Source organism: Chlamydotis macqueenii, chromosome 1 (genome assembly GCF_036417535.1).
Source record: "Chlamydotis macqueenii isolate bChlMac1 chromosome 1, bChlMac1.mat, whole genome shotgun sequence".
NCBI lineage: Eukaryota > Metazoa > Chordata > Aves > Otidiformes > Otididae > Chlamydotis > Chlamydotis macqueenii.
The window spans coordinates 142,476,106-142,503,384 of NC_141556.1; the positions used below are offsets into that span (position 1 = coordinate 142,476,106).

The 27,279-nt window shown below is 39.2% G+C and overlaps 1 protein-coding gene across 1 annotated transcript; it reads left to right on the top strand.

The window, feature by feature from the left end:
• Positions 1 to 3,017: 3,017 nt before the first annotated feature.
• CRLF2 (cytokine receptor like factor 2) lies at positions 3,018 to 21,729 on the top strand. Its single transcript, XM_010118894.2, has 9 exons — positions 3,018 to 3,078; positions 6,622 to 6,717; positions 13,638 to 13,749; positions 14,467 to 14,639; positions 15,984 to 16,123; positions 16,846 to 17,008; positions 18,988 to 19,102; positions 20,145 to 20,229; positions 21,457 to 21,729. Exons 1-9 carry the CDS (start codon positions 3,018 to 3,020, stop codon positions 21,727 to 21,729), a joined length of 1,218 nt encoding a protein of 405 aa, XP_010117196.2.
• The last annotated feature ends 5,550 nt before the right edge of the window (positions 21,730 to 27,279 follow it).

The following is a 27,279-nucleotide window of genomic DNA, read 5'->3' on the forward strand; positions in this document are numbered from 1 at the left end:
ACTCCTTATCCACCGAGTGGTCCGTCCATCAAACACATGTCTCTCCAGTTTAGAGAGAAGGATGTCGTGCGGGACAGTGTCAAAAGCCTTGCACAAGTCCAGGTAGATGATATCCATTGCTCGTCCCTTGTCCACCAATGCTGTCACCCCGTCATAGAAGGCCACCAAATTGGTCAGGCACAATCTGCCCTTGGTGAAGCCATGTTGGCTGTCACCAACCACCTCCTTGCTCTCCATGTGCCTCAGCATGGTTTCCAGGAGAATCTGCTCCATGACCTTGCCAGGCACAGAGGTGAGGCTGACTGGCCTATAGTTGCTTGGATCTCCCTTGTTCCCTTTTTTAAAAATTGGGGTTATGTTCCCTCTCTTCCAGTCATCAGGAACCTCACCAGACTGCCACGACTTCTCAAATACAATGGCCAGTGGCTTGGCAACTTCATCCGCCAGTTCCCTCAGGACCCGGGGATGGTTCTCATCAGGTCCCATGGACTTGTGCACTTTCATGTTCCTCAGATGTTCCCGAACCTGCTGTTCCAGTACAGTGGGCGGTTCTTCATCCTCACAGTCCCTGCTTGTGCTTTCCACAGCTTGGGTGGGGAGACAAGAGCCCTTGTCGGTGAAGAGTGAGGCAAAAAAGTCATTGAGTACCTCAGCCTTCTCCGTGTCCCAGGCAACCAGGACACCGGTTTCCTTCCAGAAGGGGCCTACATTCTCCAGCTGAATAAAAGGTTTGACTTATACACTACTTTTTATTCTGACTCTGGGATACTTAATCTTGCAGCTCTAATAATGACCTTCTGAAATAATTTTGTGTGAGATAGCTTTACCTACTGAAGCAGTACATGTGGAGTGTGGTTCAATGCTATCCTTTCCTTGGCATAGCTATTGTCGCTGGTGGCAGCTGAATACCAGGCAGGTATAAGACAGTACGGAAGGAGAACGGCACTAGTACAAACAACTGTAGATCAGGCTTTTACATGCTGCTCTCTGCAGTATTTTTGTTGAGTTCACAGTTTTGAATGCTTATTTATTGTGGCTACCACTATCTAACCAGCAATGCCTGAGAATGAATGAGAGCTCAAAGTTTCCAGTAAGTTCAGAAAATAAGTATTATTGGGCAGATTGTAATGATATCATGCAAACAAGTGCAAAGCAAGAGGAAAATTTCAGTTGTCTTTAGGGATAAAACTCTGTAGCGCAGTCATGTATGGGATCTGTAATCAAACTTACTTGCATTTTAAAGCTAGAAAGGCAATGTTCTTGCGCACACACACAAGTTAATTATTGCTTAATCTACAGCAACCTCTGCTTTCCTAACTTCAGGGCAAATTCCTGCAACAGAGAGATCAGCTTGCCAAAGTAAGATAGTCAGATTTTCATTTGACTCTCCATACATATGGCTTGGATGTTGCAGGTCCATAGAGAGAAAGAAATATGTTAATGTTTGTTGAGTTTTAAACACCGATTATCCCTACATTGCCAGTCCAAGATTTATAGGATAAAATTGACTGGTTTTCCATGCATAAGAAGTGAGATCTCTTGATCATAATCTGATATTAAAATCTATGACCGAGTCCCACTTTGTGCAATTTGTTCCTCTTCCTTGTCCATACAGATTATAATTTCAGGTTCCAGAGCATGCCTCCTCTGATCAGGTCAGGTTCTATTTCGTGTAAACAGATGAGTGATATTTCTCTCTCTTTCCTCTTTCACCCACTGCTTACTGTCTCTTATTTCGTGCTTATTGGTGTTGGTGTAGACCAATCCCCATGTTCAAGCAGGGTGAGTTAGAATCAGTTGCCCAGGACTGTGTACAGTTGGGTTTTGAGTATCTCCACAAATGGAGACTCTGCAATCTCTCTTGGAAATCTGTGCCAGCGCTCAGCCACCCTCACAGTAAAAAGTGCTTTCTTGTGTTCAGGTTGAATTTAGTCTTTTTTAATTTCTGCCCATTGCCTCTTGTCCTGCCAGTGGATATCACCTAGAAGAGTCTGGCTCCATCATCTTTACTCCCTTCAGCTATTTATACACATGGACAAGATCTCCCTAAGCCCTCTCCAGACTGTCAGCCTCTCCTTGTGTGAAAGGTGCTCTGGTCTCTTAATTATCTCTGTGGCCCTTCACTGGACTCACTGTACATTTTTCTTGTACTGAGGAGCCTAGTACTAGACCCGCACTCAGATGTGTCTCACCTGGTCTGAGTAGAGGAAGACTCACCTCCGTCGACTTGCTGGCAACATTTTGCCTGATGCAGCCCAGAAGGCTGCAGGGTGTCTTTGCAGCTACAAAGCTAGCTTTGCTGCTACTTTGCGAGCTCATGTCATCTTGTTGTACATTGGGACACCAAGGTCCTTTTCTATAGAGCTGCTTCCCAGGTGGTCAACCCTCAGCATGTGCTGGAGCCCAGCATTATTACCTCCCCAGATACAGCACTTTGCATTTCTTCTTGCTGAATTTCATAATGTTCCTCTCTGCCCAACTCTCCAGCTTGTTGAAGTCCCTCTGAATGGCTGCACAACATCTGGTCTATAGTCACTCCTCTCAGTTTTCAATTGTCTGTGAATTTGCTGAGAGTGCACTTTGTCCCAGCATCCAGATCATTAATGAAGATATCAATCTGTATTGGTCACAGTCTTAGCCCCTGAGGTACACTTCTATTTTCTGGCCTCCAACAGGACTTTGTGCAATGAGTCACAACACTCTGGGCCTGATAATTCAGCCAGTTTTCAATCCACATCAACTCTTATCTAACCAGTACTTTGTCAGCTTGTCTATCGGGATATTGTTGGAGACAATGTCAAAGGTCTTATTAAAGTCAAAGTAAATAGTATGGTTTCCGGGTTAGTTGCTCCATCGCCTTCCCAGGGATCAAGTTGAGGCTGATCAGTTTGTAGTTCCCTGATCCTCCTTCTTTCCCTTTTTGGAGATAGGAGTGATGTTTGCTTTCCTCCAGTTCTCAGGAGTCTCTCCCATCTGGCAACTCTGTCAGCACTCAGGGATGTGTCCTGTGAGGCCCAATGGATTTATGTACATTCAGTTTGTTAAAGTGCTCACTAATCAGGGCCTTCTCTGCTAAGGGTGAGTTTTCTTTACTCCAGACTTTCCTTTCAGTCTTGGGCGCCTGGGACTTTTGACTAGCTGGTCTTGCTAGTAAAGACTGAAGCAAATAAGGCATTGAGTACCTCAGCATTTTCTGTCATTTTTCACCAAGCCCTCTGCCTCATTCAGCAGCAGGCTCATGTGTTCCTTAGTCTTCCTTTTGCTGTTTATGTACTTATAGATCCTTTCTTGTGGCTCTTCACATCCCTTTACAGACTCAACTCCTGGCTGGCCTTGACTTTTCTAACCCTGTCCCTGCAAGGTCAAAAAGTAGCTTCATACTGCTAGGTCATCTGCTCCTGCTTCCATCTTCCATCTCTTGTACACCTCTTTTTCATGTCTGATTTCCTATAAGAGCTCCTTACTCACCCACGCTGACTCCCTGCCATCTTTGCTTGGGTTTTTTTCCCCACTAGTGCTTTCCTGTCATTCATAAAGAAGTCTGAGACATGCTGTCATGATGGTGTGAGGGAAGACCAACAAGCGACACTCTTTGAAGTGATTAGACAAAAGCATGAGTTTTAAGAATGCCAGAGACCCTTGAGGATTAATTCTCTAAGCTTTGCCCACGGGTAGAAGATAGGCCAAAAAAAGTAGAGGTCCTTGCACATGCATTTTGCAGAATATTGCAAAACTGAAGCAGGTTGTCCTGTCAGAAAAAAAGAGGCTGCACTGACTCAAGTTGACTAAGCTGATTTGTCATGGAGTGATGGGACTCACTGTTTTCTATAAATGGGTCATTCTTCCTTTTATCCCACCTACTCAAAGCAACTGAAATCACTTCGTGTTAATGCTAAAAATTACAAGGGATCATTGCTGAAAAAAAAGAGATGATTTCTGCTATTTTGTGGGTCTTTCTGTGGAGTTTGTTACCAAGGCCGTGAGTAAGTAAACAACATTAAATGGAAGTTACTCACGGGCCATTGTTTGTTTAGCTTCTAGATGAAGGAAGAAATAAATTGAGACGATTTGCTTTGCTGAACTACGTGGTGATCAAAGACCCATTTTACACCACAGATGAAATAATAGGAAGTGCAATAAAAAAAAAGAGGAAGGAAGCTGATGAAAATCAGTAAGGGTGCTGAAGGTTGCAGCTGGCAAATGAAGCCACCTCTGAGAGCTGCTCTCATGGGTGGAGGAGTTGGCTGAGGGTCAAGGGCTCCTGGTGTGGTTTGATCCAAAGTGCAAAATGAAGTCAAAAGGGTTTCTTTTGATTTACTTGCTTCACCTGCATCACCCTTGTTCTCTGGGTATCTCATTAACAACTATCTCTACTAACAGTAAAAAGCACAAGGCTTGGCTGATAATTTTCAACTCACCCTCACTCTTTGCTTTTTCCATTCCTGTGTGAAGGGAGGGATCTTGTTTTCTCAGGCCAAACAAGCCAATGCTGCACCGCACCTGAGCCCTGAAAAAGGAACATATTGTGACAGCACTCCATCCTTGTCCTCATGGGAGCAATGACCCAGAGGATGTGGGCAAGCTACACTCCTGCAGGCAGGCAGAAAAAGACCTGGAGGAGAACACATTCCATGGTTCACAGGCGGCTTTTCAGTTCACGGACAGGGATCATTCATATTTGAAAAAATCAAACCAGGTAATCAGAACTGGCTTCCAGAAAGCAGAACCTGAGGCAGATGGCTGGGCTAGTGTCAGCCTGCATGGAGGGGAGGTGGGAGGTGCCCAGGGCCTACATGTCTCTAGTGCCAAATCTGACGTTTCCCTCAGCAGTAGCAAAAATAGCTCCACAGTGCATCAGCTTTATGGAAGCAGTTTGTTTGACCCGATCATTGTTGGTTTTTTTTTTTTTTTTATTTCCCAGGACCTCAACCTTTGATTTGGTTTCAAAAGTAGTAGAAGGAGTAATTTTATTTGACTTCAAGAGGCACTCAGTATCTCAAAAGGAAGTAGATGCTGGTGGCAGGGACAATTACTTGAGGTACCAAAACACCTGGTAGGAGGAAAAGATAAGTGAAAATGTGCTGTTGTCACTTGAGAATTGAACATTGTTTTAGATGTAGTGTCTCAAAATCAGAATAATTATAAGCCAGAAGGTATTTTAGATACCTTTTATTTGCACGTTGTCTCCCCACACCCCTTTCCCCCAAAGAATGAACTGTCTTAGGAGGCCTGTGGTTCAGTGTGTTTTACCTATATAAAAAGTAGACAGGGGCAAATTCATCTCCATCACACTCTAGTGAAGACAAGACACATATTCTGGAAGGAAAATGTGTTTTTAACTCAAATAGGAACATGTGGAAGTTGCCCTGTTCTGGGGAACCAGATAATTTTGGCTCTCTGCTTCCATTTGTTTATCAAACTGGCTCCTGCAATGCTGATTGTGGAAACCATGAGCGATTTTAGCTTTCCATTAGCTATCACCTATGACCTAGTTAAGTATTTCAGTTCTGTGCTGCTTGTTATTTTAGTTCCAGGAACTAATGTCTCCCTGAAGGAGCTTGATCAAAGCAGGGGCTAGACCATTAACGGAGTACTGTATGTGTGTCAGGTAGCCGTGCTGGGGTTTCCAAGACTCACTGGGATTTGAATAGATCTTCCTGCAACATACAATGGATAAGCTAGTGAAAGCAGCCAACCCAAGAAAAGTGAGTAGCCAGATCAAAACTGGTACCACATCATCTGGCTGGAGACTTCAATGATATGACAAAGCTGATAAGGGTCTTATCTGATAAACAGTACTGCTGGGTTAAAAAGGACAGTGAATATGTCCGAGAAAGCTCTGAGATTAATGAAAATAATCATAAACAGAAACCACGGCAGAACTTCTGGGTGTATTCCCAGGCACAATCCAGCTCCCTACCTAAGTACCACGTGCAGCAGAAAAACTTCCACTCTCCCTCCTTGAGAAACTTGAGGCAATGAGAAGTTCAGGGAATGGGGTCTCCAGAAGGCAGTTTCAATACTGTTTCACGTGTCCCTAGAAAAGTAAACAGTAAACCTTTACCAGAACATGAAGGGAGCAGCCAGCAACCCCAGGGAAGAGAGCACTTTGCCTCTCAGGGCTTTCTTCCTGAGCTCTTGCTGGAGAAGGGCAACAGGCTATGTATAATTTTAGGTAAATAGATATATAGGGTACAGGTATAGTGTATATATATAATGTTAGGTATATTTATATATTTGGAAGCCATACCAGCATAGATGTGTGCAGGTAACACAGGAGGAAATTCATCCTAGGGCTAGCTCTTGTGTAATAGCCTCCCTATCCCTGGCAGCTCAGCTCTCTCTGTCACAAAAGGGTCCACAACTGCTGACTGTGATTTGGGGACAGACGTGGCAAAGTGCTGACAAAGGAGATACTCATATTCTGAGAAATTAATTATTTTTTTAACATAGTATGAAGGAGGTATGCATTCCGAAGTCCTGCATTTCTGATTTGTTTATAGCTAGAGGTATGTCAATTTTTTTATTTCCTGTAGTCATTTCCTCCAGTTCCCTCCAGCCTCTGGTATAAAGTGATCAAACAGTAAAGTCCAGAGATTATGATTACTCATCTCTTCACAGCCTGTTGTGTCATTCCAACCATGAGATTCATCTTTCAAGCATGTTCAGTGATCTTCATGCTGGGCAACGTGGTAGCTTCTCAGTCGCAATCTTCTGGTAAGTTCAAGTCCACAGATATTTATTTAAGAAACTGATATATTACTTAGTAATATTGCTGTACATACTTTATCTCATGTGCTAAAATATTCAGTACTTTTTGGTGAAAAGAATCAACAGAACAGAAATTGATATCCAGCAGAGATGAAAGTGGCTTCTAAAAAAAAAAAAAGAAAAAAAAATCAGATTTCCATGAAAGTTTTCTAATTAAAAATTGAGACAGCACTCACCAAGCTTGTATCTACTGTTAGAGAGAGAAATATTCAATTATTTAAGCAAGACTACTTACTGTCTAAGGCATAGACTCTAACAGAGTAGAATGCATCCAAAAAAGACTAGCCTTCACATGAACAAAAGTGGATAAAACAGATTCTACGTAAGACTTCAGCGCTTAGTATTCTGGGAAAATACAAGCAATATCTTGTGCCTGAGACAGTGTCAAGGTAAAAAGACTATTGAAGAGCAAAATGAATAAAGACCTAAAAGACTGGTTATCTAAATACCTACCTTGGCTACCTAAATATAAAAACATCTCTTTCATATGTTTGTCTGCAGTACTATTATTTACAGCGTGCCAAAGATAAATGTATTGTTACAGAAATCAAACACAAAGCCCAAAAGATAGGCCACTAATCTAATCTTCACTCTTGCTAATTTATCACAAGTTACTTGTCATTAATTTTATAAGGAGAAAGAAGTACTTTAAAGTTTTGCCCTCAGCTTATCAACCTATAAATCACCTCTCTGTTCTCCTATATGTACAGTAAGTATCATTTTCCACAATGTGGCACCAGCTGATTCTCCAGTGCTAATTGCTCCTATGAGTCACTGGCTTTCCTGTGAGGGACATGACTTCCTTGCCCTAAGATGGCAATCACCTATAGCCTTGCTGTACTGATGTGATGACTTCGCAGAACAAAAGTTGAAAACTACAGTTGTGGTGCTTATTTGATGTGCAGTGTGGCGTAGCAATGGTTGGCAATATTCTGCAAAAAAAAAAGAATACTCAGTTTGACAGGTTTTAAGAATTATGCTATAAGGATTATACCTTGCCTCAGAATGTCTATAAAAAACTCTAACTTGCATTCCTCTTATTGAAAAGAGGTTTTCTATTCAGTCTCTGACCTGTGCATTCAATTCAGCAGTCTCGTGCTCAAGGAGTTGCACTTTCGCCTACATATGTTCCTGTTAATGAAACGAAACTGTTCTCATAGATCAGTAGTATTAAGGGTAACTAAAGACTGTAGGCTTAGATCTGGATCTTGCTCTCCGGTAGTTTCTATACATGTGCTGCAATATGTGGAAGTTCAACATGTGGTTGCTTATCAGGTTTCATCAGTATAAGGAAATCAAAAGTGGTTTTTCTTCTTTGTTGTGTTTCAGTGAGGTCGCAACTGTTCCAGTACATGCATGTTCCATTCTGTTATCTTTGCAGACTGACATTCTGCCTCTCCTTTTTCTCTTTTTTTTTTTTGTCTGTTCCGTGACATTCAGTCTTTTTACAATGTTCCCCTTCAACAGTATTTTTTCTCAGTAATAAACTTTGAAAAGTAGTTTGGAAGTGGAACGTACTTGCTCATATTCTTGCTCATGGTTGTGCCTGCATAATTTACTGCCCACGGAAATTTGGGTTTTTTCCCCTGTAAAAGTACTTTCCCTGCATACCATAGTGGTATTTTCCATGCTTCTCTCTCCTGAGAAGAGCTAGGTGCCCAGCAGTGCCTGTGAGGTTAAAGTCTTCTGTGGAACCCTCCAGCCTCCATCTGGCTTTACTGAAGATGTAGACTTGGATAATTTTCTCTGAAGTTCATGCTCCAGCACATGAGTATGTGTCCTACAGCACTGCAGCATACTGCATACCTAGTTAGACCAGCAGACCATCCTCAGACAGAAAGTTGCTGTCACCTCTCTTTAGCCTGGGCACTGTCTCTTCATAATATCTTTGACCTTTCTATCTACCCATTATCATAATACAAAGAATAATGATAAATGTGTTACTTTGGTTCATTGTGTGCCTCTAGGATCATGAATAGAAGAATGCTTTAAATAATTACTGTGGAAGAGAAGACACATTAGGTGAGAAAGATCCATGGTGTTACAGGAGGATTCGTAAAAATTCCGTTATAAAGGGAGAGAAATGGTCCCTTCTATTCTCTTTCTCTCATCTCTTTCCATTCCACAAAAGATAGGAATGATTCTGCCTCCAGAAGTACAGGTGCTCAAAAAAAAAAAAAAGAAAAAAAAAGAAAAAGGAAAGTAAACATCTTTTCAGCTAAAGGCAAAGGAAATACCTTATTGTGGATAAACTATACTTGATGTCACTTTAATCCAAATTTTAAAAACCTCACTTAAGCTATGCATCTTTTCTTGTTGAAATGTGAATCACCCAACATATACATGCTATAATTTGAAATGATGCACACAAATCGTTACTGAATACTTACACAAAACGTAACTCATATAACATTCAAAAAGGCTACAAAACTCATTAAAATGTCCCTGACTAGCACTCTGGAAGAACAGTCTTTAATAATAAAAAATTGGTAAAGTCTTTTCTGTCCTACATAGCTAGTTAATTATGTTAAGACTGATTTCTGATGAAGATCTTAAAAAACTAGAGCAAAGGAAAGAGTATGTATATATCACCAAATATTTTATTAAAATTTCTATTCCATTTCTATTAAATGGTTCTACTTATTGTAAAAGTATTTAATAACATACTCCATTCCATTTTGGTACATAAATAACTGCAGTTGCTGCAGTTTATATTTAAATGTTAAAATCCTGGAATTCCAATTCATAATATGCAGATTTTTTTTTTTCAGAAAAAGGATCTGATCCTAGAAAAATGTATACGTGTTTCTAAGCTGATGCACTCTGAGTAATCCTACCGAAGTCAAGTGGATTGCTTGGAGTGTGTAAAGTTAAGTCCATCCATAAACCACTGCAGGACTGGAGTCAAACTGATTTTCCCTGTCATCCAAAAAAAAAAAAAAAGCATTGCCAAACCCAAGAGTTAGTGTGCATCTCTGAATTGTGACCTGTAATAAGTAGTACAGAGCTATCACAATATAACTGAAAAATATAGAATAATGAGTATTGTCCAAAGGTTCAAATGAATTGGGGGCTTTTGTTGCCTTCCAAACAGGTCAGTCAGATCAAACCATGAGGTTTTACTTAGTGTCCACACCTTAGTGTGTGGAAATCCTGTGTAGTCCCTGTGGTTTCCTTGTTAACCATGTCTAGAGCCAACCACACCTTGACTAACCCACTGCAAGTTTGAAGAGATCAAACACCATTTTAAAGGAACTTTATGTGATTCAGAGTTTTGATGCTGGTGTCCTTTTTGCTTTGGAATTGAGGAAAATGTGGCAACCTGAAAAAGGATTTGAAGAGTTGGTCTATATGAAGATGGAAGGGTGGGTTACCCCTTTATCTAAATATTTACTTTTATGTTTCTGCTGGCAGTGTCAGGGTTGTGGGATACATGAAAAAAGGTTCAAGGAGCTTCCCAAGCATGCATCACCTATTTGAGAGGCAAATTCAATCTAAGGATCAGTACCATAGTTTTTATCTGATGATATTTACAAAAAATTTGCATGAGCAAATTCTCTGTGTTCTCTCTCACAATTTATGAACCAGTGTTATCTGCCTAAATTCCACTGATTTCCCTATAAACGCAATTTAAAAAAAAAAAGTTATTCATACTGCCTAGTAAGAGAAAATTCATTCAGAAAGACTAAGCAGTACAATATTATTTTACCACTCTGAACTTGAAGGGATAAAGTTCATAGCATGGCAGTATTTTCCTCTTGGAGATATTAAAGAAAGCTTTTTCTCTCCTTTCTTCTCTTCTTTTAATGGTGTTGCCTATTGAGGTTATAAACTCCCTTCTTCCCCTTCCTCCCTTTTCTCTGTATCTGTACAGCCCTTGTGATCAAATTGACTGAATACTTCAGAGCGATTAGAATCATTTTTCACAGCAAATTCCACAAGATTCCTCAAAATCTTTACCAATCATTTGACATCTGCAAGCACCTACTCTTCACCAGTAAATTTACCTCTTTGCTTTACAGTTCCATTCAGACTTCAGATATTAGCAGCTCTACAGTACTGAGTAACCTGAGACAACTCTGACAGATAAACCCATCCCGCACCATTTGCTTAACACTAGAAATCAGTGCAAGCAGATCTTTCACATCCCAGGCCAACTGCTGCAACCTCACAGCCAGAGAGCAATGGGATAAACACTGGGTGTTGAGGCTACCCTCAAATAATGGAAAAATCACTGCTATGTATTCCAATGGGGCTACCCAGGTGCCCAAGTCCAGGTGAGGCTTTTGAGCTGGCACTCTTCGTTTGGTAAGGGTCCTGGCACAACCTGGGTCAGTTGGCTATGCCTGAGATAGGACACTGAGACACCCACTCTTTTTTACATCCTACTGGTGAGACTGCATGCCTTTCTGCTTAGGACATTGAAATGTGCTTATTTGAAATCTTTTTGTCAGGCACAGGAAGACATATGTGCACAGCTCTCTGCAGAGATGTTAAGGCACCTTCCGAGATTAAACTGAAGAATTTTGTTCATGTTTGAATTAAAAATTGATTCAAACACATGCCCTACAAATAGCATTTTGCCATCTGTCATTGTGTCCAACTATTGTGCACATAGAAACAGCATCATAAATTACTTTTGAAATTAATTAACCTTGAAAATATGTGACTAAGGAAGCAAGTGCTCCTTCTGTTATTATTTTCATAATTGAAGCATGGACATTAGTAGTTGTTTCTCAAAGTGAGAAAGGGGTAATGGTTTTAAAGTAGAAGGAGGTAGATTCAGATTAGACATCAGGAAAACATATTTTACAATGAGGGTGGTAGAACACTGGAACGGGTTGACCAGAGATGTGGTGGGTGCCCCATCCCTGGAAACATTCAAGGCCAGGTTGGATGGGGCTCTGAGCAACCTGATCTAGTTGGAGATGTTCCTGCTCCTTGCAGGGGGGTTGGACTAGATGACCTTTGAAGATTCCTTCCAACCCTAACTATTTGATGATTCTATGATTACATTATCTTTATAGAAAATCTAAGTCCAGTCATATGGATTTCAGTAACACTAAGCATAACATTGTGTACTGCGCAGCACAATAATGCTAGAATTTATTCCATAAAAATTAAAATGTGTTAAGACCAAGAATCCACTGTTAGGCACTTTGCCATCATATTTCTTAGTGGCTTTAGTTAAAGATAAGATCATCTCCTAGACCTGCTGAGGGGACTTACAAAGGGCTTGAGGAGTTAGGAAACACGTGCTAGGTAGTCTGTTGTAAGAGGGGTAAAATTGAGTGGATAAATTTTATTTCATGATAGCTTTTGAGGTTTTGAAGTTCTGTTTTTGCTTCAGTGCGTGATAGTACTGACTTCTCTATTCTTCAGAAAAACCCATGAGATTTTCAGTTTGAGAAAACTATACAGAGCAAGTCTGAAGCCATTAGTTAGGAGTTGGAGCGGTTAGTTTCAAGTCCTTCTCTTGAGTAAGAGCAGAAATAATTTTTACCAGAGCTCCATGAATCACGTAGCAGGGACCTGCTGCTACCTCTATGCAGTGTCTCTTGGATTTCTGTCAGAACAGTCTCTTGAATGATTTTGACAGAACAAGATGTTACAACACAGTTACACCTATACAACAATATTTTACTAACTCTAATTGCAGAAGTCATGACACATCTAGACACAGAGACATAGCCATGAAAGTAGGCAACTCTGTTATTTGAACCTAAGTGTTTCCACATGCCTTTCTCACATTCCTAGTGTTGATTACCCAGCAAAAGATAGCAACCTTGAGGACAGTTAGGCCTGATTGCAATAAACATTCATGGTCACTGTATGTGATAAAAAGCTAATAAAATTGTTTCAAAATTTTTCTGCTTTAAACCCCTTCAAAATTCCAGAGTGGCATAAAATGTAGGCAGCAATCAAAGTCAAAATCCTCTGTTCTCCTGCTAGGCAGGAATATTACAGCAAAAGTTTTTAACAGTACACACTTCATGTCTGGAGACAGCAGCCTGCAAATTTTACCCTCAAGTGGTTTATTGATGATATTCAGGATACATTTTCTTCCTCTTTGTTAATTCAGCTAAACGTAATTTCACATCTTTTAGAGTGTAGAATAATTTATTTATCCTTCTCCTTGATATAGAATGGATTTCTAATCCTTCTGCCTTCTTAATTTCTTCATTTTTCAATGTCAGAGTTATCTTCCATGTCTGATTGTGGAATCGTGATGGACACAGGATAAAAATACCTACATCCCTAGTAAGAGCTGTAACGAGGAGAAGGCCAGGAAAGGAAATTATATCTGAGTGCAGTCAGAGAACATTAAAAGATCTTGTTTGTCTGTAAGGTGGAACTTATCAGAACCACATAGATCAAACATACAGTACACCTATTTGTGCTGCTGTGCTCTGGCTTCCTATGAGTCTTGACCTGGTCTTGACCTGTGGTGTTAGTGTGTTGTTTCTTACAGTAAACATTTGACAGTTCACACATAGCCTCCATGTGGCATTAGTTCCCAAACAGTTTTCCTTAGCAGGCATTTTGGGGGAAAGCTGGTCTCAAGGTATAGGCCCTGTGCACTGCATGCACATGAACCAGTGTGTACCTTTCGACCCAGGGACCATGGGGTGCTTTCTGTTGTTGCTGTGGATGCGTTCATTTTGCTATTTTGAAATTATAGTTTCAGCCTCTCTGGGTTATTTTACTCTGTTTCCTTGCATTTTAGATATTCTTATGTCTTCTTATTTTATGATCTTTTGAGTCTATTGCGTACCTATCTTTGAAATATTGATTGCCTGTCAATGTCCAGGGATGCTTCTCATACTCACTACTGAAATCACATTCTCTGTCAATGTCCTCGGCAGGTTGGAAAGGTGCTATCAACACCACAATAATCAATTTCAATAATGAGAAGATGCAGATCACATGGGCAGCAAGAGAACTATTTCCCAGGGAGAATGTGTCATTTTCTTATACGTGAGTATTGCTGATGCCTATTCTCTTCTTAAAGGATTTACTTTGGGAGGCTGAAATATCTAAGTCCATTTGAGTCTTCTATGAACTGTATCTGAAAATGCTTTTTACGTTTCTTAATCATCCAGCATTAAACCTGTTTATAGTCACAACCTGCTACAGAAGTGTACAAATCAGAAAGCCTGCTGAATAGTCACAACAGGCACTATATGAAAGATTTGTTCCTCTTTCATCACTGTGCCAAATGCTAATGCTAATTACACTATTGAAAGTGGGTTTTTTTTCCACATATGTAAGTATATTTTCCTTATTAACTGATGTCATTAATGACTAACAGAAATTTAATGTTTTGGTTAAAAACAGTTCTAGCACTTGATCTTCCTTTTTCTTCCTGAGTGGTGTATGTGAAAGAACTTTTAGCAGTACAATCATGAAAACATCTGTTTGAGAAAGCAATTCTCTTATTAGAAGACAACAACAACATAATGATAATTTCAGACTGCATCAAAAGTCAGGGCTGGAAAGTCAGTGAGGTTTGGGTAATGAATTCCCTCATATCACTACGAAATTTGCCATTTCAAGAAATTCCATACACAGACTTGTCATGGTAGGAGCATTTGAAAAAGAAAAAAAAATAAAAAAGAAAGAACAGTAACAAAAATAATTAACTTGTGTTAACTGGTAAGAGTGTTCCATTCACAAATATTATTTAATTTATAGATTTGATGAAGGCAAGCACAAGGTTTGGAAGCTATGTCCCACCTATTTATTAGACCAAGATTATAATTCTGGATGTCTTTTTAAGACAGAAGGACCCACCCTTGCCATCTCTATCAGGAACAGCAATGGAAGTGAAGAGCTTTTTTCTAAAAGACTAAAATCTGATTTTTATAGTAAGTATGTTAAATCACATCTACTTTGGTAGTCTTAGTGTCTTCACTGATTCTCAAGTAGTCCTTAGAAGAAATGGAGAAGAAATCAGTTATATTGGTGTATAAAATGTTATTAGTGTGTGTGCCAAAACCAAACTATAGTTATTTCATGTTGATTTTCACCCCTGACTGTCATCAATAATTACTATCTGTGTGCAGCTGCAGCTAAGTGGGATTACATGGGATGGTCAGTTTTGTCCCAAAACACAGTTTCAAGATTGGAATGAAAATACTAAAATATATAGGTGTGTTTAGTCTAGTGCAGGCCTGCTTAGTATATGTATCAGGAAAACCAATAAAAGTTGATAGTTTCTTATCTTAGTACTGGATGTGTGATCTCTCTCATATTTTCAACCTTCCGTTCTTTTGCCGTCTTCTACGGGACGCAAGGCAGCAAACCACTGCTTATCAAAGAAGCTGTCATAAAACCATCATCAGACATCAATATAAATTAGTTGAGTGGCTCTAGTACAGTCTGACAGTGTAAAAGAGACATCCTCCTACTAGCAGAGAGATGATGCTCCTATTTTTGTTAAATCCTTCCTGCCTCCAAATATGTATTTCACATCTGGTGTGAGATTAGTTTATCAAAATCTTCTGAAATTGCACACATTTACAACATTTAAAGTGGAGGGATTTTTTTTCTGATAAAAAATCAAGCAGAAAATATACAGAATTAATTGAAAAAAAAAGATATATCCCAAATATATTGACAGCATTTCTTAATAATGTTTTAATAAAAGGAATTAAATAAAAACCTGTCAAGGTATCTAATTTTGATAATACTTTTATTATATTATTGTTATTATTATCATTATATCTCATAATTTTACCAATGTCTGGTAAATAATGGAAAGCTGCAACCTGATCCTTGATTTTTGGCTACTAAACACCCACTGATAGTAAAATGAATTTCAAAGCACAAATACAAAGGTTTAGATTTGAATCTTTGAATTAGGAAGGCAGAATTTTCACAATACAAAAAGGCAACTAGAAGGACTGAGAAAGCAGGTAACGGTCTTCTCTCCCCTTTGTTTCCCACTACTGAAGAGTAACCAGTTACATAGATCAAACCGTTACATACTCTTTGGACCATCTGAAAATAGTGAGGTGTAGATTCAGTTGTGCACAGGTGGACACACAGTGTTTTTTGCAGATGCAAAAGTGTGTCCTCAAAGAAGAAAGCCCACCTTTTTCTCTTACTACTCAGAGAAACCTTCAGACAAGGAAGGAATAGCAATAATTTTAACTGCAGAGTACTTATTTTTAAGAAACTATAGCATAATTTCTTTCTCTTCTTCTTAGTAAAGCCCAATCGACCAGAAAATGTGACCTTCTTCTGGAAAGAGGACACTGTTACTGTAAGCTCTAATAAACCAGAAAGAGCTGTGAAGTGCTTGATACTTGAGATTCAATACAAAAGCAAGTTTGACAAAGAGTGGCAAGTGAGTTGGACAGAATATTTTTAATCAGCATTGGAAGGCGCTGGAAATAGCATCTCCATAGAACGTGAAATTGTGCTCCTAACCTATATTTTCAAATATAGGTAGCAGAAAAACTAGATTTTTAGGATCCTAGATCCCTGCCATGCCAGAAATAATTTACTTCTTGAGTTATATCTAGTTGCCAGCCAAAGAGCTGAGGACAACCTAAGGGAAAGGTCATGCCTTCAAAGTAGATGAGTTTTGGAAGATAAAAGCAGAAAGCAGAGTAGAGTTAAAAGAACAGAGAAAAAAGGAGAAAAAAAAAAAACATTACCTAGAGTGAAAGAAAAGAGAAGACACAGAACTTTTATTTATTCTCAAGTTAATCATTAAGTATTTCTAAGTATCATTTCATTGACTTAAACCCTTCCAGTGTCAAATATAACACGTAAATATTTTGTGGATGGAAGTGTATTTGCATATTTTAAGTATGCAACTGTAACATAGTGCACTATGTAATGATTGTTATGGCCTTCAACTCAAAATCAGACAATGAGGAATGGATATAAATAATGAATAGTCATTCAAGACACAGTATTCTTTGAAACTCAGAGAAGTTAAAATTCAGTTTTAAGGTTTTGGATTGGCTTATCCCTTGTCCTAGTTGTGACTATGACTGAGTGTAGCATTCTGAAGCAATATATTGAAAACCAGAAGTAATGATGATACATCTTCCTTCTCAGTCCAGAACTTCCAAGTGTTGCAGTGTTGGAGAGCAAGGCTTTGATCCAAGGAAATGCTATTCTTTCCGGGTCAGACTGAAGAGGCTAGTACCCTACTGCAACGTAGTTCATTACAGCAGTGACTGGGAAGCAGAAACATTTTGGATGAACGGAACATTATTAGGTAACAGCTGTGCTACATTTACATAATGTCTAAGTACAAATGGTGAAGGAATGACTGCAAAAGAGGCTGGGAACATGCAGCAAATTAATGTTGTACTGTTGTGTTCCATCTTCTATTCTCAAAGAAAGTTCATGTGGATGTCTAATTGCTCATGTTTAACTCCTGTCCACTTTGTTCCTGATGGCCTGTAACACTATCAATTTCTGTCACAATCAGCAAAATTAAGAGTGTCATTATTTGTGTTATAATAATTTCTAGGGTCCGCCAATGACAGTGATGCAATGCATAGGGTGCATGTCTACATATGATATGTGCACATCATACCTGAACCCTAAGAAAATCCTTGATGCCCCATTTTTGAAGGCAGTTTGTTTTGAAAGCACATCCAGTTGAACTACAGGACCACAGATCATAGCATTCTGATACTCAGATGAGCTGGATTGATTGAAACAGGGAGGACAGCGGAAAAGAGATGCAATGGAAGCAAAGTCAGTATCAGCACTGCTTACCCACCAAACAGATAAATTTAACCTAATGCAATTTCCATCTTTGATGGAAACAGTATTTCTACTGGTTATCAAAACCAAGAAACAGACTTGCTGCAGCAAAGAAAAGACTCTCCTCCATCCCAGCACATTTGTATCATATCAGCCAAGCACAAAATGCCGCCCACGAGGCTTTATCAGAACTATGAGACACCCAGATGTCTGTGTACCCAGATCTGAGTTCTCTAAAATGCAATGGATTATTAGCTCACCTAATGAAAGCCTGGAGCACAGGTATGTGCAGCCTGTGCACTAGTAGTAGCCACAGTGCTGACCTCCATAGAAGCCTCCTCCAACATGCAAATTGTGAGCCTGCAAGCATGTCCTCAAGTGTGGCTGGCAAAAGCCCTTAAGAAATCACGGGGGACAACATCTCCCTGCGCACCTCTGAGAGGTGAGCACCTAACAGCCCTACCTGGACCATTTGAACAGAGGCTGCCAGCAGGTAACTGCAAGGACAGAAAGCACAGAGGAGACAGGTTAATGGTTCAGTTGCTGTGCATGCCCCCAGATCAGAAGTGGCATTGGCACAGTCCCTTCACTGGGGCAAGCACTTCACTTCAGGACTTTAATGTTATGTTATTATTGACTCCAAATCTGACATCAGAGGAAGCTAAGAACAAAGCTGTGCTTGATAAATTTCATAGACTGTAGTTATCCTACTTGGGGATCACAAATTTTCTTTTAGCTTTCTGGCAAACTGAACAAAGCAGGCAGGTGGAACAGGCTGGACAGTTGCTCCTGTATGAATAATTATTTAGTTTGCATAGTATTTAACCAGAGAGCAGAAGGTCAGTAGTCGGAGGTAGAGTTTTGAGGTGATATTACAAAGGCTGCAGGAAAAAGGTTGAAAAATCCGGAAAGTGCACAAATGCATTAGTTTAGTATACCTGTGTGTTAGATAATATCCTGCCACCAGTTGCTTTCTGGGTTATCAGCACTTGTGGTTTCCTGGCTTTTTGTTTGCTGGAATGGGGGAGATATTGTTTGTTTATTTGTTCTATCTTGGGAAATAAGACATTTAGGCTACATCTAAAATTGCACTTGCAGCTTTGGTGATTGTAAGTAGGCGTATGTAGTATAGATCTTAGCACAAAGTTGCTGTATCACTGTCAATGCAATGTGATGAAGATGAGAAGAAATACTTGATTCATTCATAATGCCTTTCCTCTTTGCCTGTAAGCCCACTCCTTTGTCCTGTACCAGGTCATTTTAGATAAATAAAAGCATACTTTTCTTTTGTTGGTTTGGGGAATGATGGCTTTTCCTTTCAATTTCACTTGAACAGTTGAACTTGTTTTAATTGTTCTTTGAAACTTTTCTGGTTTGTTTGGTTTTTTTTAAGAAAAGTCAATGGTTCTAGTGTGATTGCAATATTTACTGTTAAAGCAAAAAATATTTTTTTACATACTTTTTTTTTGTGATTATTCCTAGATTCATGTGATGATGATAAAAAATCTCTGTCAAACACGGTAGTTATTTTGAGTTGTTTGCTTGCAGTACTTCTAGTGATGCTTATCCTCTTGATTCTTCTGTGTAAATGGCAGAGGTAAATATAATTTTATTGGTTACTACTAAATAACTATGTCATGAAAATAAAGCTATCATTCAGGATCAAGTCTTCTAGCACTCAAAATTCTGATCCAATAAATGAAATCATCATGAAGATGTAGAAGTCAGTAGCTTAATTACTATTTGAGGGATAATACATCCTGGCCTTCCAAAAACTAAGGTCTTTAATTATCAAAATCAGGACAATTCTGATAAAAGACAATGTTTCAGGATAAAATTCTGTCTCTTCTACTTAATTTCGTCTCTTTTTTAGAAATCTAGTTAAATCTTGAGAAGCTAATTATTTTGGTTATTTCTTCTAAACTGACATTCTTTTGTGCAACTTTCATCAGACTCAATATCAGTTTGCAGTCGTCTGAAGTAAGCTTGAGTGCATTCAACTTTAATAAGACTACATCAATATTTGAATTTACAGTTGAATGATTATGCTTATGTTTAGAATCTACAATTTAAAAAAAAAAACCCAAACCACCAAACAACAAACAAGAAAAAAGCGCCAAAAATGTAGTATTTTCACAGCTGAAAGTATGTGGGACTCTGATAATCTTACATCACAAATTGTGTTTTTTCTCCTATACATCTATATTTCAAGTTTACATTTGAGTTCACTAAGTCAGCCAATACAGCTGGTTGCTGCACCTTCTTCCCTGTGTGGGGAATGTGGCCAAGGAACATAAAGCTCTGCCTGCTGCATGGAGTAGGATGGCACTTGCTGACTAGCTGGAAGTTTGTACAGAGTCCAGATTTTGCTAGGATGGGGTTGGTTGAAAATCCAGCAGGAAAATCACTCTTGGCCTGATGGCGTTATCATACCGCTATGATGGTTTTTTTACTTTAGAACCCATTTAAAAGAAATCAGGCCTTAGAGGACTGTCATGTAAAACATATTTGTGGCTACAGAATTGTGCTGAAAAAAAATTTAAAATAGCTGTGGCTACAGAACTGTGCTGAAGTAGATTTTCATATGAATGACTACAGTGTAACAATAATGGATTTGTATTTTTCTTTCCTGTCTGCAGACTTCAGAAGTCAGTCATACCTGCTATACCAGATCCAAAATACATATTTGCTGATCTCTTCAGTGATCATAATGGAAACTTCCAGGTAAATATTCTCTTCCCAGCAAGGCTGTAAACTCTACAGTGTTGAAAATAATTTGAAAGTAGCTACTGATACTTGTTCTGCACAGACATTACCACAAGCACTCTCTAACCCAAGAGAAAAGCTCTTCCCTTTGCGCAACAGCACCAGGAGGATTGATAAAACAAATACCAGAGCTCATACAATCAGTGCAGTGCTTGTTTGGCCCTGTGAAAATACATTTGCTACAGAAAAATTATCAGAGAAGAACTGAAGGGTGACCAGAGGTAAAATATCTAGTGAGATGCCATTGTGGTGTTTCCATCCATTCCTGCACATGACAGCTGAGGGAGCTTGCTTCAGCCTGATCTTGCCCTTTGTGTTTGTGAAGTACTGTGAGACTTAGTGCTGAACCAGTGATGCCATCACTTACGCCTTTGGAGGCATCAGTCACAGTAGGAAGCATCCTCTCTTAGCCACAGAGGTGTATGATCACTAAACCTTTAGACACAAAAAGGCTGTCAAATGAATAGAACATAGCTTTTGTTTTTGTTTTCTTACTGCTTCTTGAGTCAGTGACATCACATATGCAATGTATTTTTCTGTATTAATTGAGTTGTCTTTATCACATATGCAATGTATTTTTCTGTATTAATTGAGCTGTCTTTATCTTAATTACTACTAAGTTTCCTCTGAGTGGAGACAGGTCAAATATTTACATTTCCAAACTCAATGACAATATCAAAGAGCAGTAATAATGTTTCAGTGACAAACCAAAAACTTTCTGTATATAGGATAACTGAAACTGAAGAAAAAAGATACAAATGCAAATTAATACTGCAACTTTAATACAGAAATGTTATGTTGCCTAAATCTCGCTGTAAGTTCAGTCTTAATTTAGATTAAGACAAGGCTTGGGTCAAAGAATGCATGAGTCTAGCAAGGAGGGAACACCAGGTATTTTACACATCCAAGGTTTTCTAAAGGCCCTGATTAAATGTATTTAATGCGGTCTCAATAATAAGTAGGAGTTTGTATGCGTTTGTGGAATCCTGTCTGCTTTCCTGCCATTCTGCCTTTCTTCTGGCCTATCTTACGTGCTCCTTGTCTATATTGCTTCCTTTTCATCTTCTCCATTGTGGCTTATCCTAGAAAGATGCCATTACTAAAGGAACATGAGCGTCTGTAGAGGCAGGTTTGTTTTGATGGATATCTCAGTCCCTGTCAACATCAACATTTTCATTTTCCTAGGAATGGATAGACAAAACTGATCAGGCAGTGGTGCAGACCAAGCTAGAATACGAAGAGCCAGAGTGCATTATTGAGGCAGAAAGCCATCAAGAAGACGAGAAGAGCAGCGACAAACAGGGGCCTCGGGAAAAAATCTTCACTTTCTCAGGAGCAGCTGAAAGTAATGACCCCAAAGCAGCTCAGATTGCCTGCCTGATGCCAACATCCAACACTAGAGCTTCTTTTGCTGGCTTCCAAATTTTAATGAATGATGACATGTATGTGATGTTATAAAATCTGCATAATGCAGAAGGTGTTAGGAGATTACATAAAGGATCCCAATGAGTTTAGGGGAGTGGCTGAATAGAAACATTTGTCATGAGTAGATTCACATTAAGAAAGACACTAGGCTCTGTTACTTGGTTTCGGATCTGTACTTTCCCAGCACTTCTGATCACCTGGGCAGGCTCAGTGTTCGAAAAAAACTTCTGATAATTTATAGAGTTTGGAGTTGTTGTTCTAATTGGGTTTTATCTCTAAGACTAAACTGAGCCCCGTTCTCCTGCTATGGACAGGAGAGAAGAAGAGCTCCTCCATGATACATGTTCACAGAGACGAGTCTCAGTCCTTGCGCTTATGGAGTATGTAGGGCAGTGCAAACTAAACTATTATTCTTCCTAAACAAAGAGAGAAAATAAAGAGATTTTTTCTGCTAACGATCTTCATCTCACAAAGACCAGACCATATACTGCTGGTTTTCACAGTGACAGAACACTGCTTTACAAGCCCTACTTAGATTAGAAGGACCTAGAAGCTTTTGTAAGCTACTTCTCCCAGTGTGAAACTTTGTGCTGCATGGCACCCATCAAAGGTTTTATAAAGACAAAGAATAAGCCCCATGTCTAAGACTAGAAGAGTGAGGATGTACAGTGTTTAGCCACATTTTATCCTGCAAGTAGTGCTGTGTAGGCAGCTTCCTCTAGAACAGTGGCGCTTCACAGGCCTCCTCTGAGGTCAGGTCCTCAGAATCTTACAGTCTTTGCATGACTAAGCAACTTCTTTTAGAACGCTGAGATTCATTTTGAAGAGCATTTCTATTTAACTGAGTTGCATTTATTTCAAACTGGGTTTTAGAGCAATCAGCAGCTGCAGACCCAAACCAGTACTTATTCATATTGCATATTACAGCCTTTTGTTCTCAAACTATGTTCTAAAGTTTTCTAAACATATGAACTTTAAAAAATATGTTTAATTTTAAATGCAATATACTATGCAATTAGACCTCAGGAAAAAAAAAATCTTCCTATTCTGAGTTTCCTTGTATCACTTAGGTTACGTGCTATTTGAAAGCAAATTTTGTAAAAAAAGTTTAAGTGCTAAAAGTATCTGTGATATGGGTAATGTCTTGTAGATACACTGTGATTATATGTTGAATAAGCTCCAGTTATTTGCCTGGATATCAGTCAGTCATCAAATGACTTTATCATCAGCTGACTAAGCTTTGTCAATTGCATACTTTCACTGGATAACTTATAGTGTAAGTTGGAAATTGCACATATCAGATAATTATAGTGATTAGTAAAATATTTTTAATTCACTGCTTAAAAAACTTCAACTCTAGATCTCCTTGGGAATAATAAACATCTATATGGATCATTAGGTGTAAAAATCTGTTTCTAGGTTACCTAGTTTGCTGTACAAGGAAAAATCCAGACATTTCCTGGACAATAACTGGGAAACTTAACTAGAAGGGTAATTCAGGCACATTCTCCAAGTTTTTCTTGACATTACCTCAGATTTTGTTGTTCACTAACAAGATTAACATGCTAACAAAGGATTTCCCGTAATCTTCAAACCATTTCTGCCTTTTTTTTAATCTAAAACAGATGTGGGCAAGCTTTGGGGGGGCCTTTTGTACACTCCACATTTCTGGAAATTTTTTATAAAACTAACCATGCAAAGTTTCAATAGCACCATAAGAATGAAATGGATTTTAAATTAATATGAGTTGCAGAATCTAGCTCAGCTCAGCTCTTCTTATCTAACTTGGCATTATTGCATGAGAACCAAAGAAGTTACAGTGATTTAAAACATAAGAACCAACCTGTTCAGTAATGATTCAGACAATAAAGTGAGAAGTATGGCCCAGAATGTATTGCTTAGTTACTTCATGTTTGAACCATGTATACATACGGTTGTCTACTGAGCTAGCTAGATACCTTAATTAAACCACTTTCTGTTGAGCAAATACTCTTCTGTCTGAATTCAAAATATTTCAGTATGATTTCCTGAAATTTTATTATGGAAAATAAAAATAAGAAAGTCACATTCAAGTGTGCTGTTTAAGCAGTGTTCCTGAACTGTTACAGTCATTTAAATTTTTAGTACTAACTATAATCTCTTTTATTGTGTTTTATAGACATAAAGGTCCTTTTTGTGTATGCATACAACCATATTCACATTGTATATAACAGACTAGAAATAAAACAAATAAAACATCCACATATCTCAAGTATTTATTTATAAAAATCCCCTTATGAAGACAATAAAACATAGTCAATTGTTGAAATTCAAAACAAAGCCTTTTTTTTCCCCAAAAAAAAAAAACTTCCATTCTTGGGGAACTCTAGAAAAATGTCAACTGAATGATGAATAACATGATTTAAGCAACAGGAAAGGTCCTTTCCCAAATACTGATGATGATTCTACCAAACATGGCAAAACAGGACACATATCAGATTAGCAACACTCATTGCTTGTGGGTGTTGGGGGTGCTGGGGGAACCCAAGCATGTCCCTGAGCTCTGCCCTCCTGGCACCTGCCACAGCCTGTCTCTGGTGAGATGTAGACCCTGTGTGTTTTTCATCATTTTGTGACCACTTTTTCTTCTGTTCCCTCTCCTCTCCTCTCCTCTCCTCTCCTCTCCTCTCCTCTCCTCTCCTCTCCGAACCTCTCCTCTCCTCTCCGAACCTCTCCGAACCTCTCCGAACCTCTCCTCTCCGAACCTCTCTGAACCTCTCTTCTCCGAACCTCTCCTCTCCCTTCTCCCTCTCCTTCTCCCTCTCCCTCTCCTTTCCCATTTCCCAGATGGTCACACAGCCATCCAATCCATCAGTCAGAGCAGGCTTGCAGTGATTCATGCAAGTCTGGCTACAAATGAGAAAATCAAACAGCCAGACAGGAAAAGGCCTGTTCAACTCCCCACAGCGAGAAGGGTACATGGCAACTTTCACATCTTCCCTCTTGTTTATCAGAAGTTGTCACGTTCTTCAAACGTATGAGTCCCTCACGCTACATCTTGTTCCTAATTATATTCCACAGAAAGGTAGAAACTGTGCATCATACAGTAGTCTAGACTAATTGAGCTCTATTTTCTCAACAACAGAACAAACAGATTGTGTATTTATTCTTCATGCAATTTGTGTGCTAGCTATACCAGTGCTGATCCAATTTACATTCACAGATTGACCATCTATAGTCTGCTTTGTGTTTGATGTCTGATTTTCAGTGAAAGGAAGAATAGGAGGAAATAACTTTTTTTTTAAAATAAATAACCGAACTTACTGAAGTCTGTCTTGCAACTTCTGCTTTCCCTTATTTTCATTGTTTATTATTTAAATTACATTAGTGTTTTTCAATTTATTTGGAAATATGTTTTTTGAGCAATTGTCAAAGGCATAATTTTGAGCAGAAAATAGTTGGGTGTTTTTTTTTTTTTGCAATGAAGCTAGAAGTTTCTTACAGTGTATTCACAAAAGCTTTCAAAATCATCCTTGCTTTTTTGGTGGCTCACATTTTTACAGTCACTGAACTGAGCCACGCAAAACATAGTTTGGTTTTTTTTTTTTCCTCTTTCTGAAAGCCACGTGAGCTGCAAAGACAAAAATGGAGGGTCACACTCACTGAATGCTTGAAAGACTGGACTAGATCCAATCACACACAGGTCTAAACCTATCAAAATACTGAGGTCAAATAGGCAGCATTTTCCGTGGGAAAAGAAAACATGGCCCTCACTGACCTTCTGTCACTGAGTATCTAACTTAACATCTATCACTGACTAATTTAGTGGCCAAAGGAACAGTATTATGCAATAAGAGAAGAAATGCAAAAATAACTCATCCTCTCTTGGAGATATCTCCTAACTCTTACAATTTGGGAGCTGAATTAGTGTCACTTGTAGGGCTCGCTTCTGCTCAGTTTCTTGCTGGAAACTCCTGTCTCAAGGTTTTGCGGGTGGGAAACAGCAAGTCTACGCTCGCCCTGAGCGTACACCTGCTTTCTATGAGCATCCACGCTTGCCACATGGCAGCCCTGGAGGGAAGCCCCAAATTTGCAACAGGAGAAGCTGCAGCAGTTTCACGTTCCTGTCTGCTCCTCACCTGGGTGCAGCAGGGCCAGGGGAGCAGACAGAGGCAGAGCCTGGCTTTCCTTTGTGCCCTTCAGTCTCGCAGGGGACGTTCTGTCACGGGCTGCAGATTGAAGGAGCCTGTGTGTTTCCTAGTGAAATAACACCATTTCTTTTCCAAATCAAAATCCTTGAGATGAGTGACAGGATTTATGTCTACCTGCTCTGTGGCTGGAGCTTCTGATTTCATAATCTTAGAGGATAAGTGTGAGAAAGAAACAAGATGCACCATATTAAAAAAATTCTCCCCGTATATATACAGGCAGGCTGAAAATGTTACTAGAAGAGGGACCAAAGGAATATCCTTAATTATCTTAATTATATAATATTATACATAGTAGGAGAGGAACACATTTTCTCTCATGGCTCTATTTTGCTTTCTTCCTCTCTGATTTTCCTTGTACTAATATGCCCAAGGATCACTGATTTTTTTTTGCTAAATGTTTTCCTGCTCTACATTACTCTGCAAAAGACTTCTATTACAAAGTAGCCTCTATGGCTGTGTTCTTGGAAGGTTACTAAAGGGAAGAGTATAATCAGTTTCAGCTTTTTAATAAGAAAACAAGATGGGTTGATAAATTGTGGGCAATAGGTCTTGTAAGGTCGAAAGACAGAGGAAGTTATATCCTAGCATCAGCTCTCTGCACTGCTAGGTAGTTATATAAATAAGAGGAAACATTTCAGCACAATCACCTTAAAGGATGAGATACTCCTAATATCTGTCACTTGCACAGAAGCTCAGACATGCCTCTTATAACTGGGGAAGAGCTTAAAGTTGCTGATAGTAAGATGGAGAGGGACGTGTATTACCTACACTGCTGTACCTCAGCACAATCAGCTCTGCTTTGTCCACTGACTCTTTTGTGTGATGAGGTCCATGGAAGAAGGATCAGCCCCCCTTTTGGTGGGCATCTGCATCTCTGGGCTGCAAAGCCATACATCCTCTTACCCCTCTGAGCCAGCCCGGCTGGAAGAATTTTATTTTTGTGAAAGAGTCGAACTTCAAACGAAGGGCAAGAACTGCATATACAAATGCACCGTGGTTTTCAACTACTATAGGAGGTCCTTCTTACTAAAAAGAGTAATAAGAGTCTGAGTTTTACACATCCTGTGAGCCCTCTAACCGCTGAGCTATAAGGTTAAGCAGGGAGAGGGTGAGGGGAGGGTAAAATGGTGAAATGAAAGGAAAATTTCAATTCTGCATGCACAAGGAGGCCTAAACTTCACAGCTATATTTGGCCAATGATAACAATAAACAATGCTTTTCACCTGAAATTCTTAAAGTGTGGATTTTCAAATACTAATTCTACCACCACTTAAATCCATTCATAGAGGCAGAAGGACACCACAACCACTTACCAGGCCACATAGGCATTGCCCAACATCTCTTGGATAACCAAATGAAACAGAGACCAGGACAGCAGAACAAGACACACTGA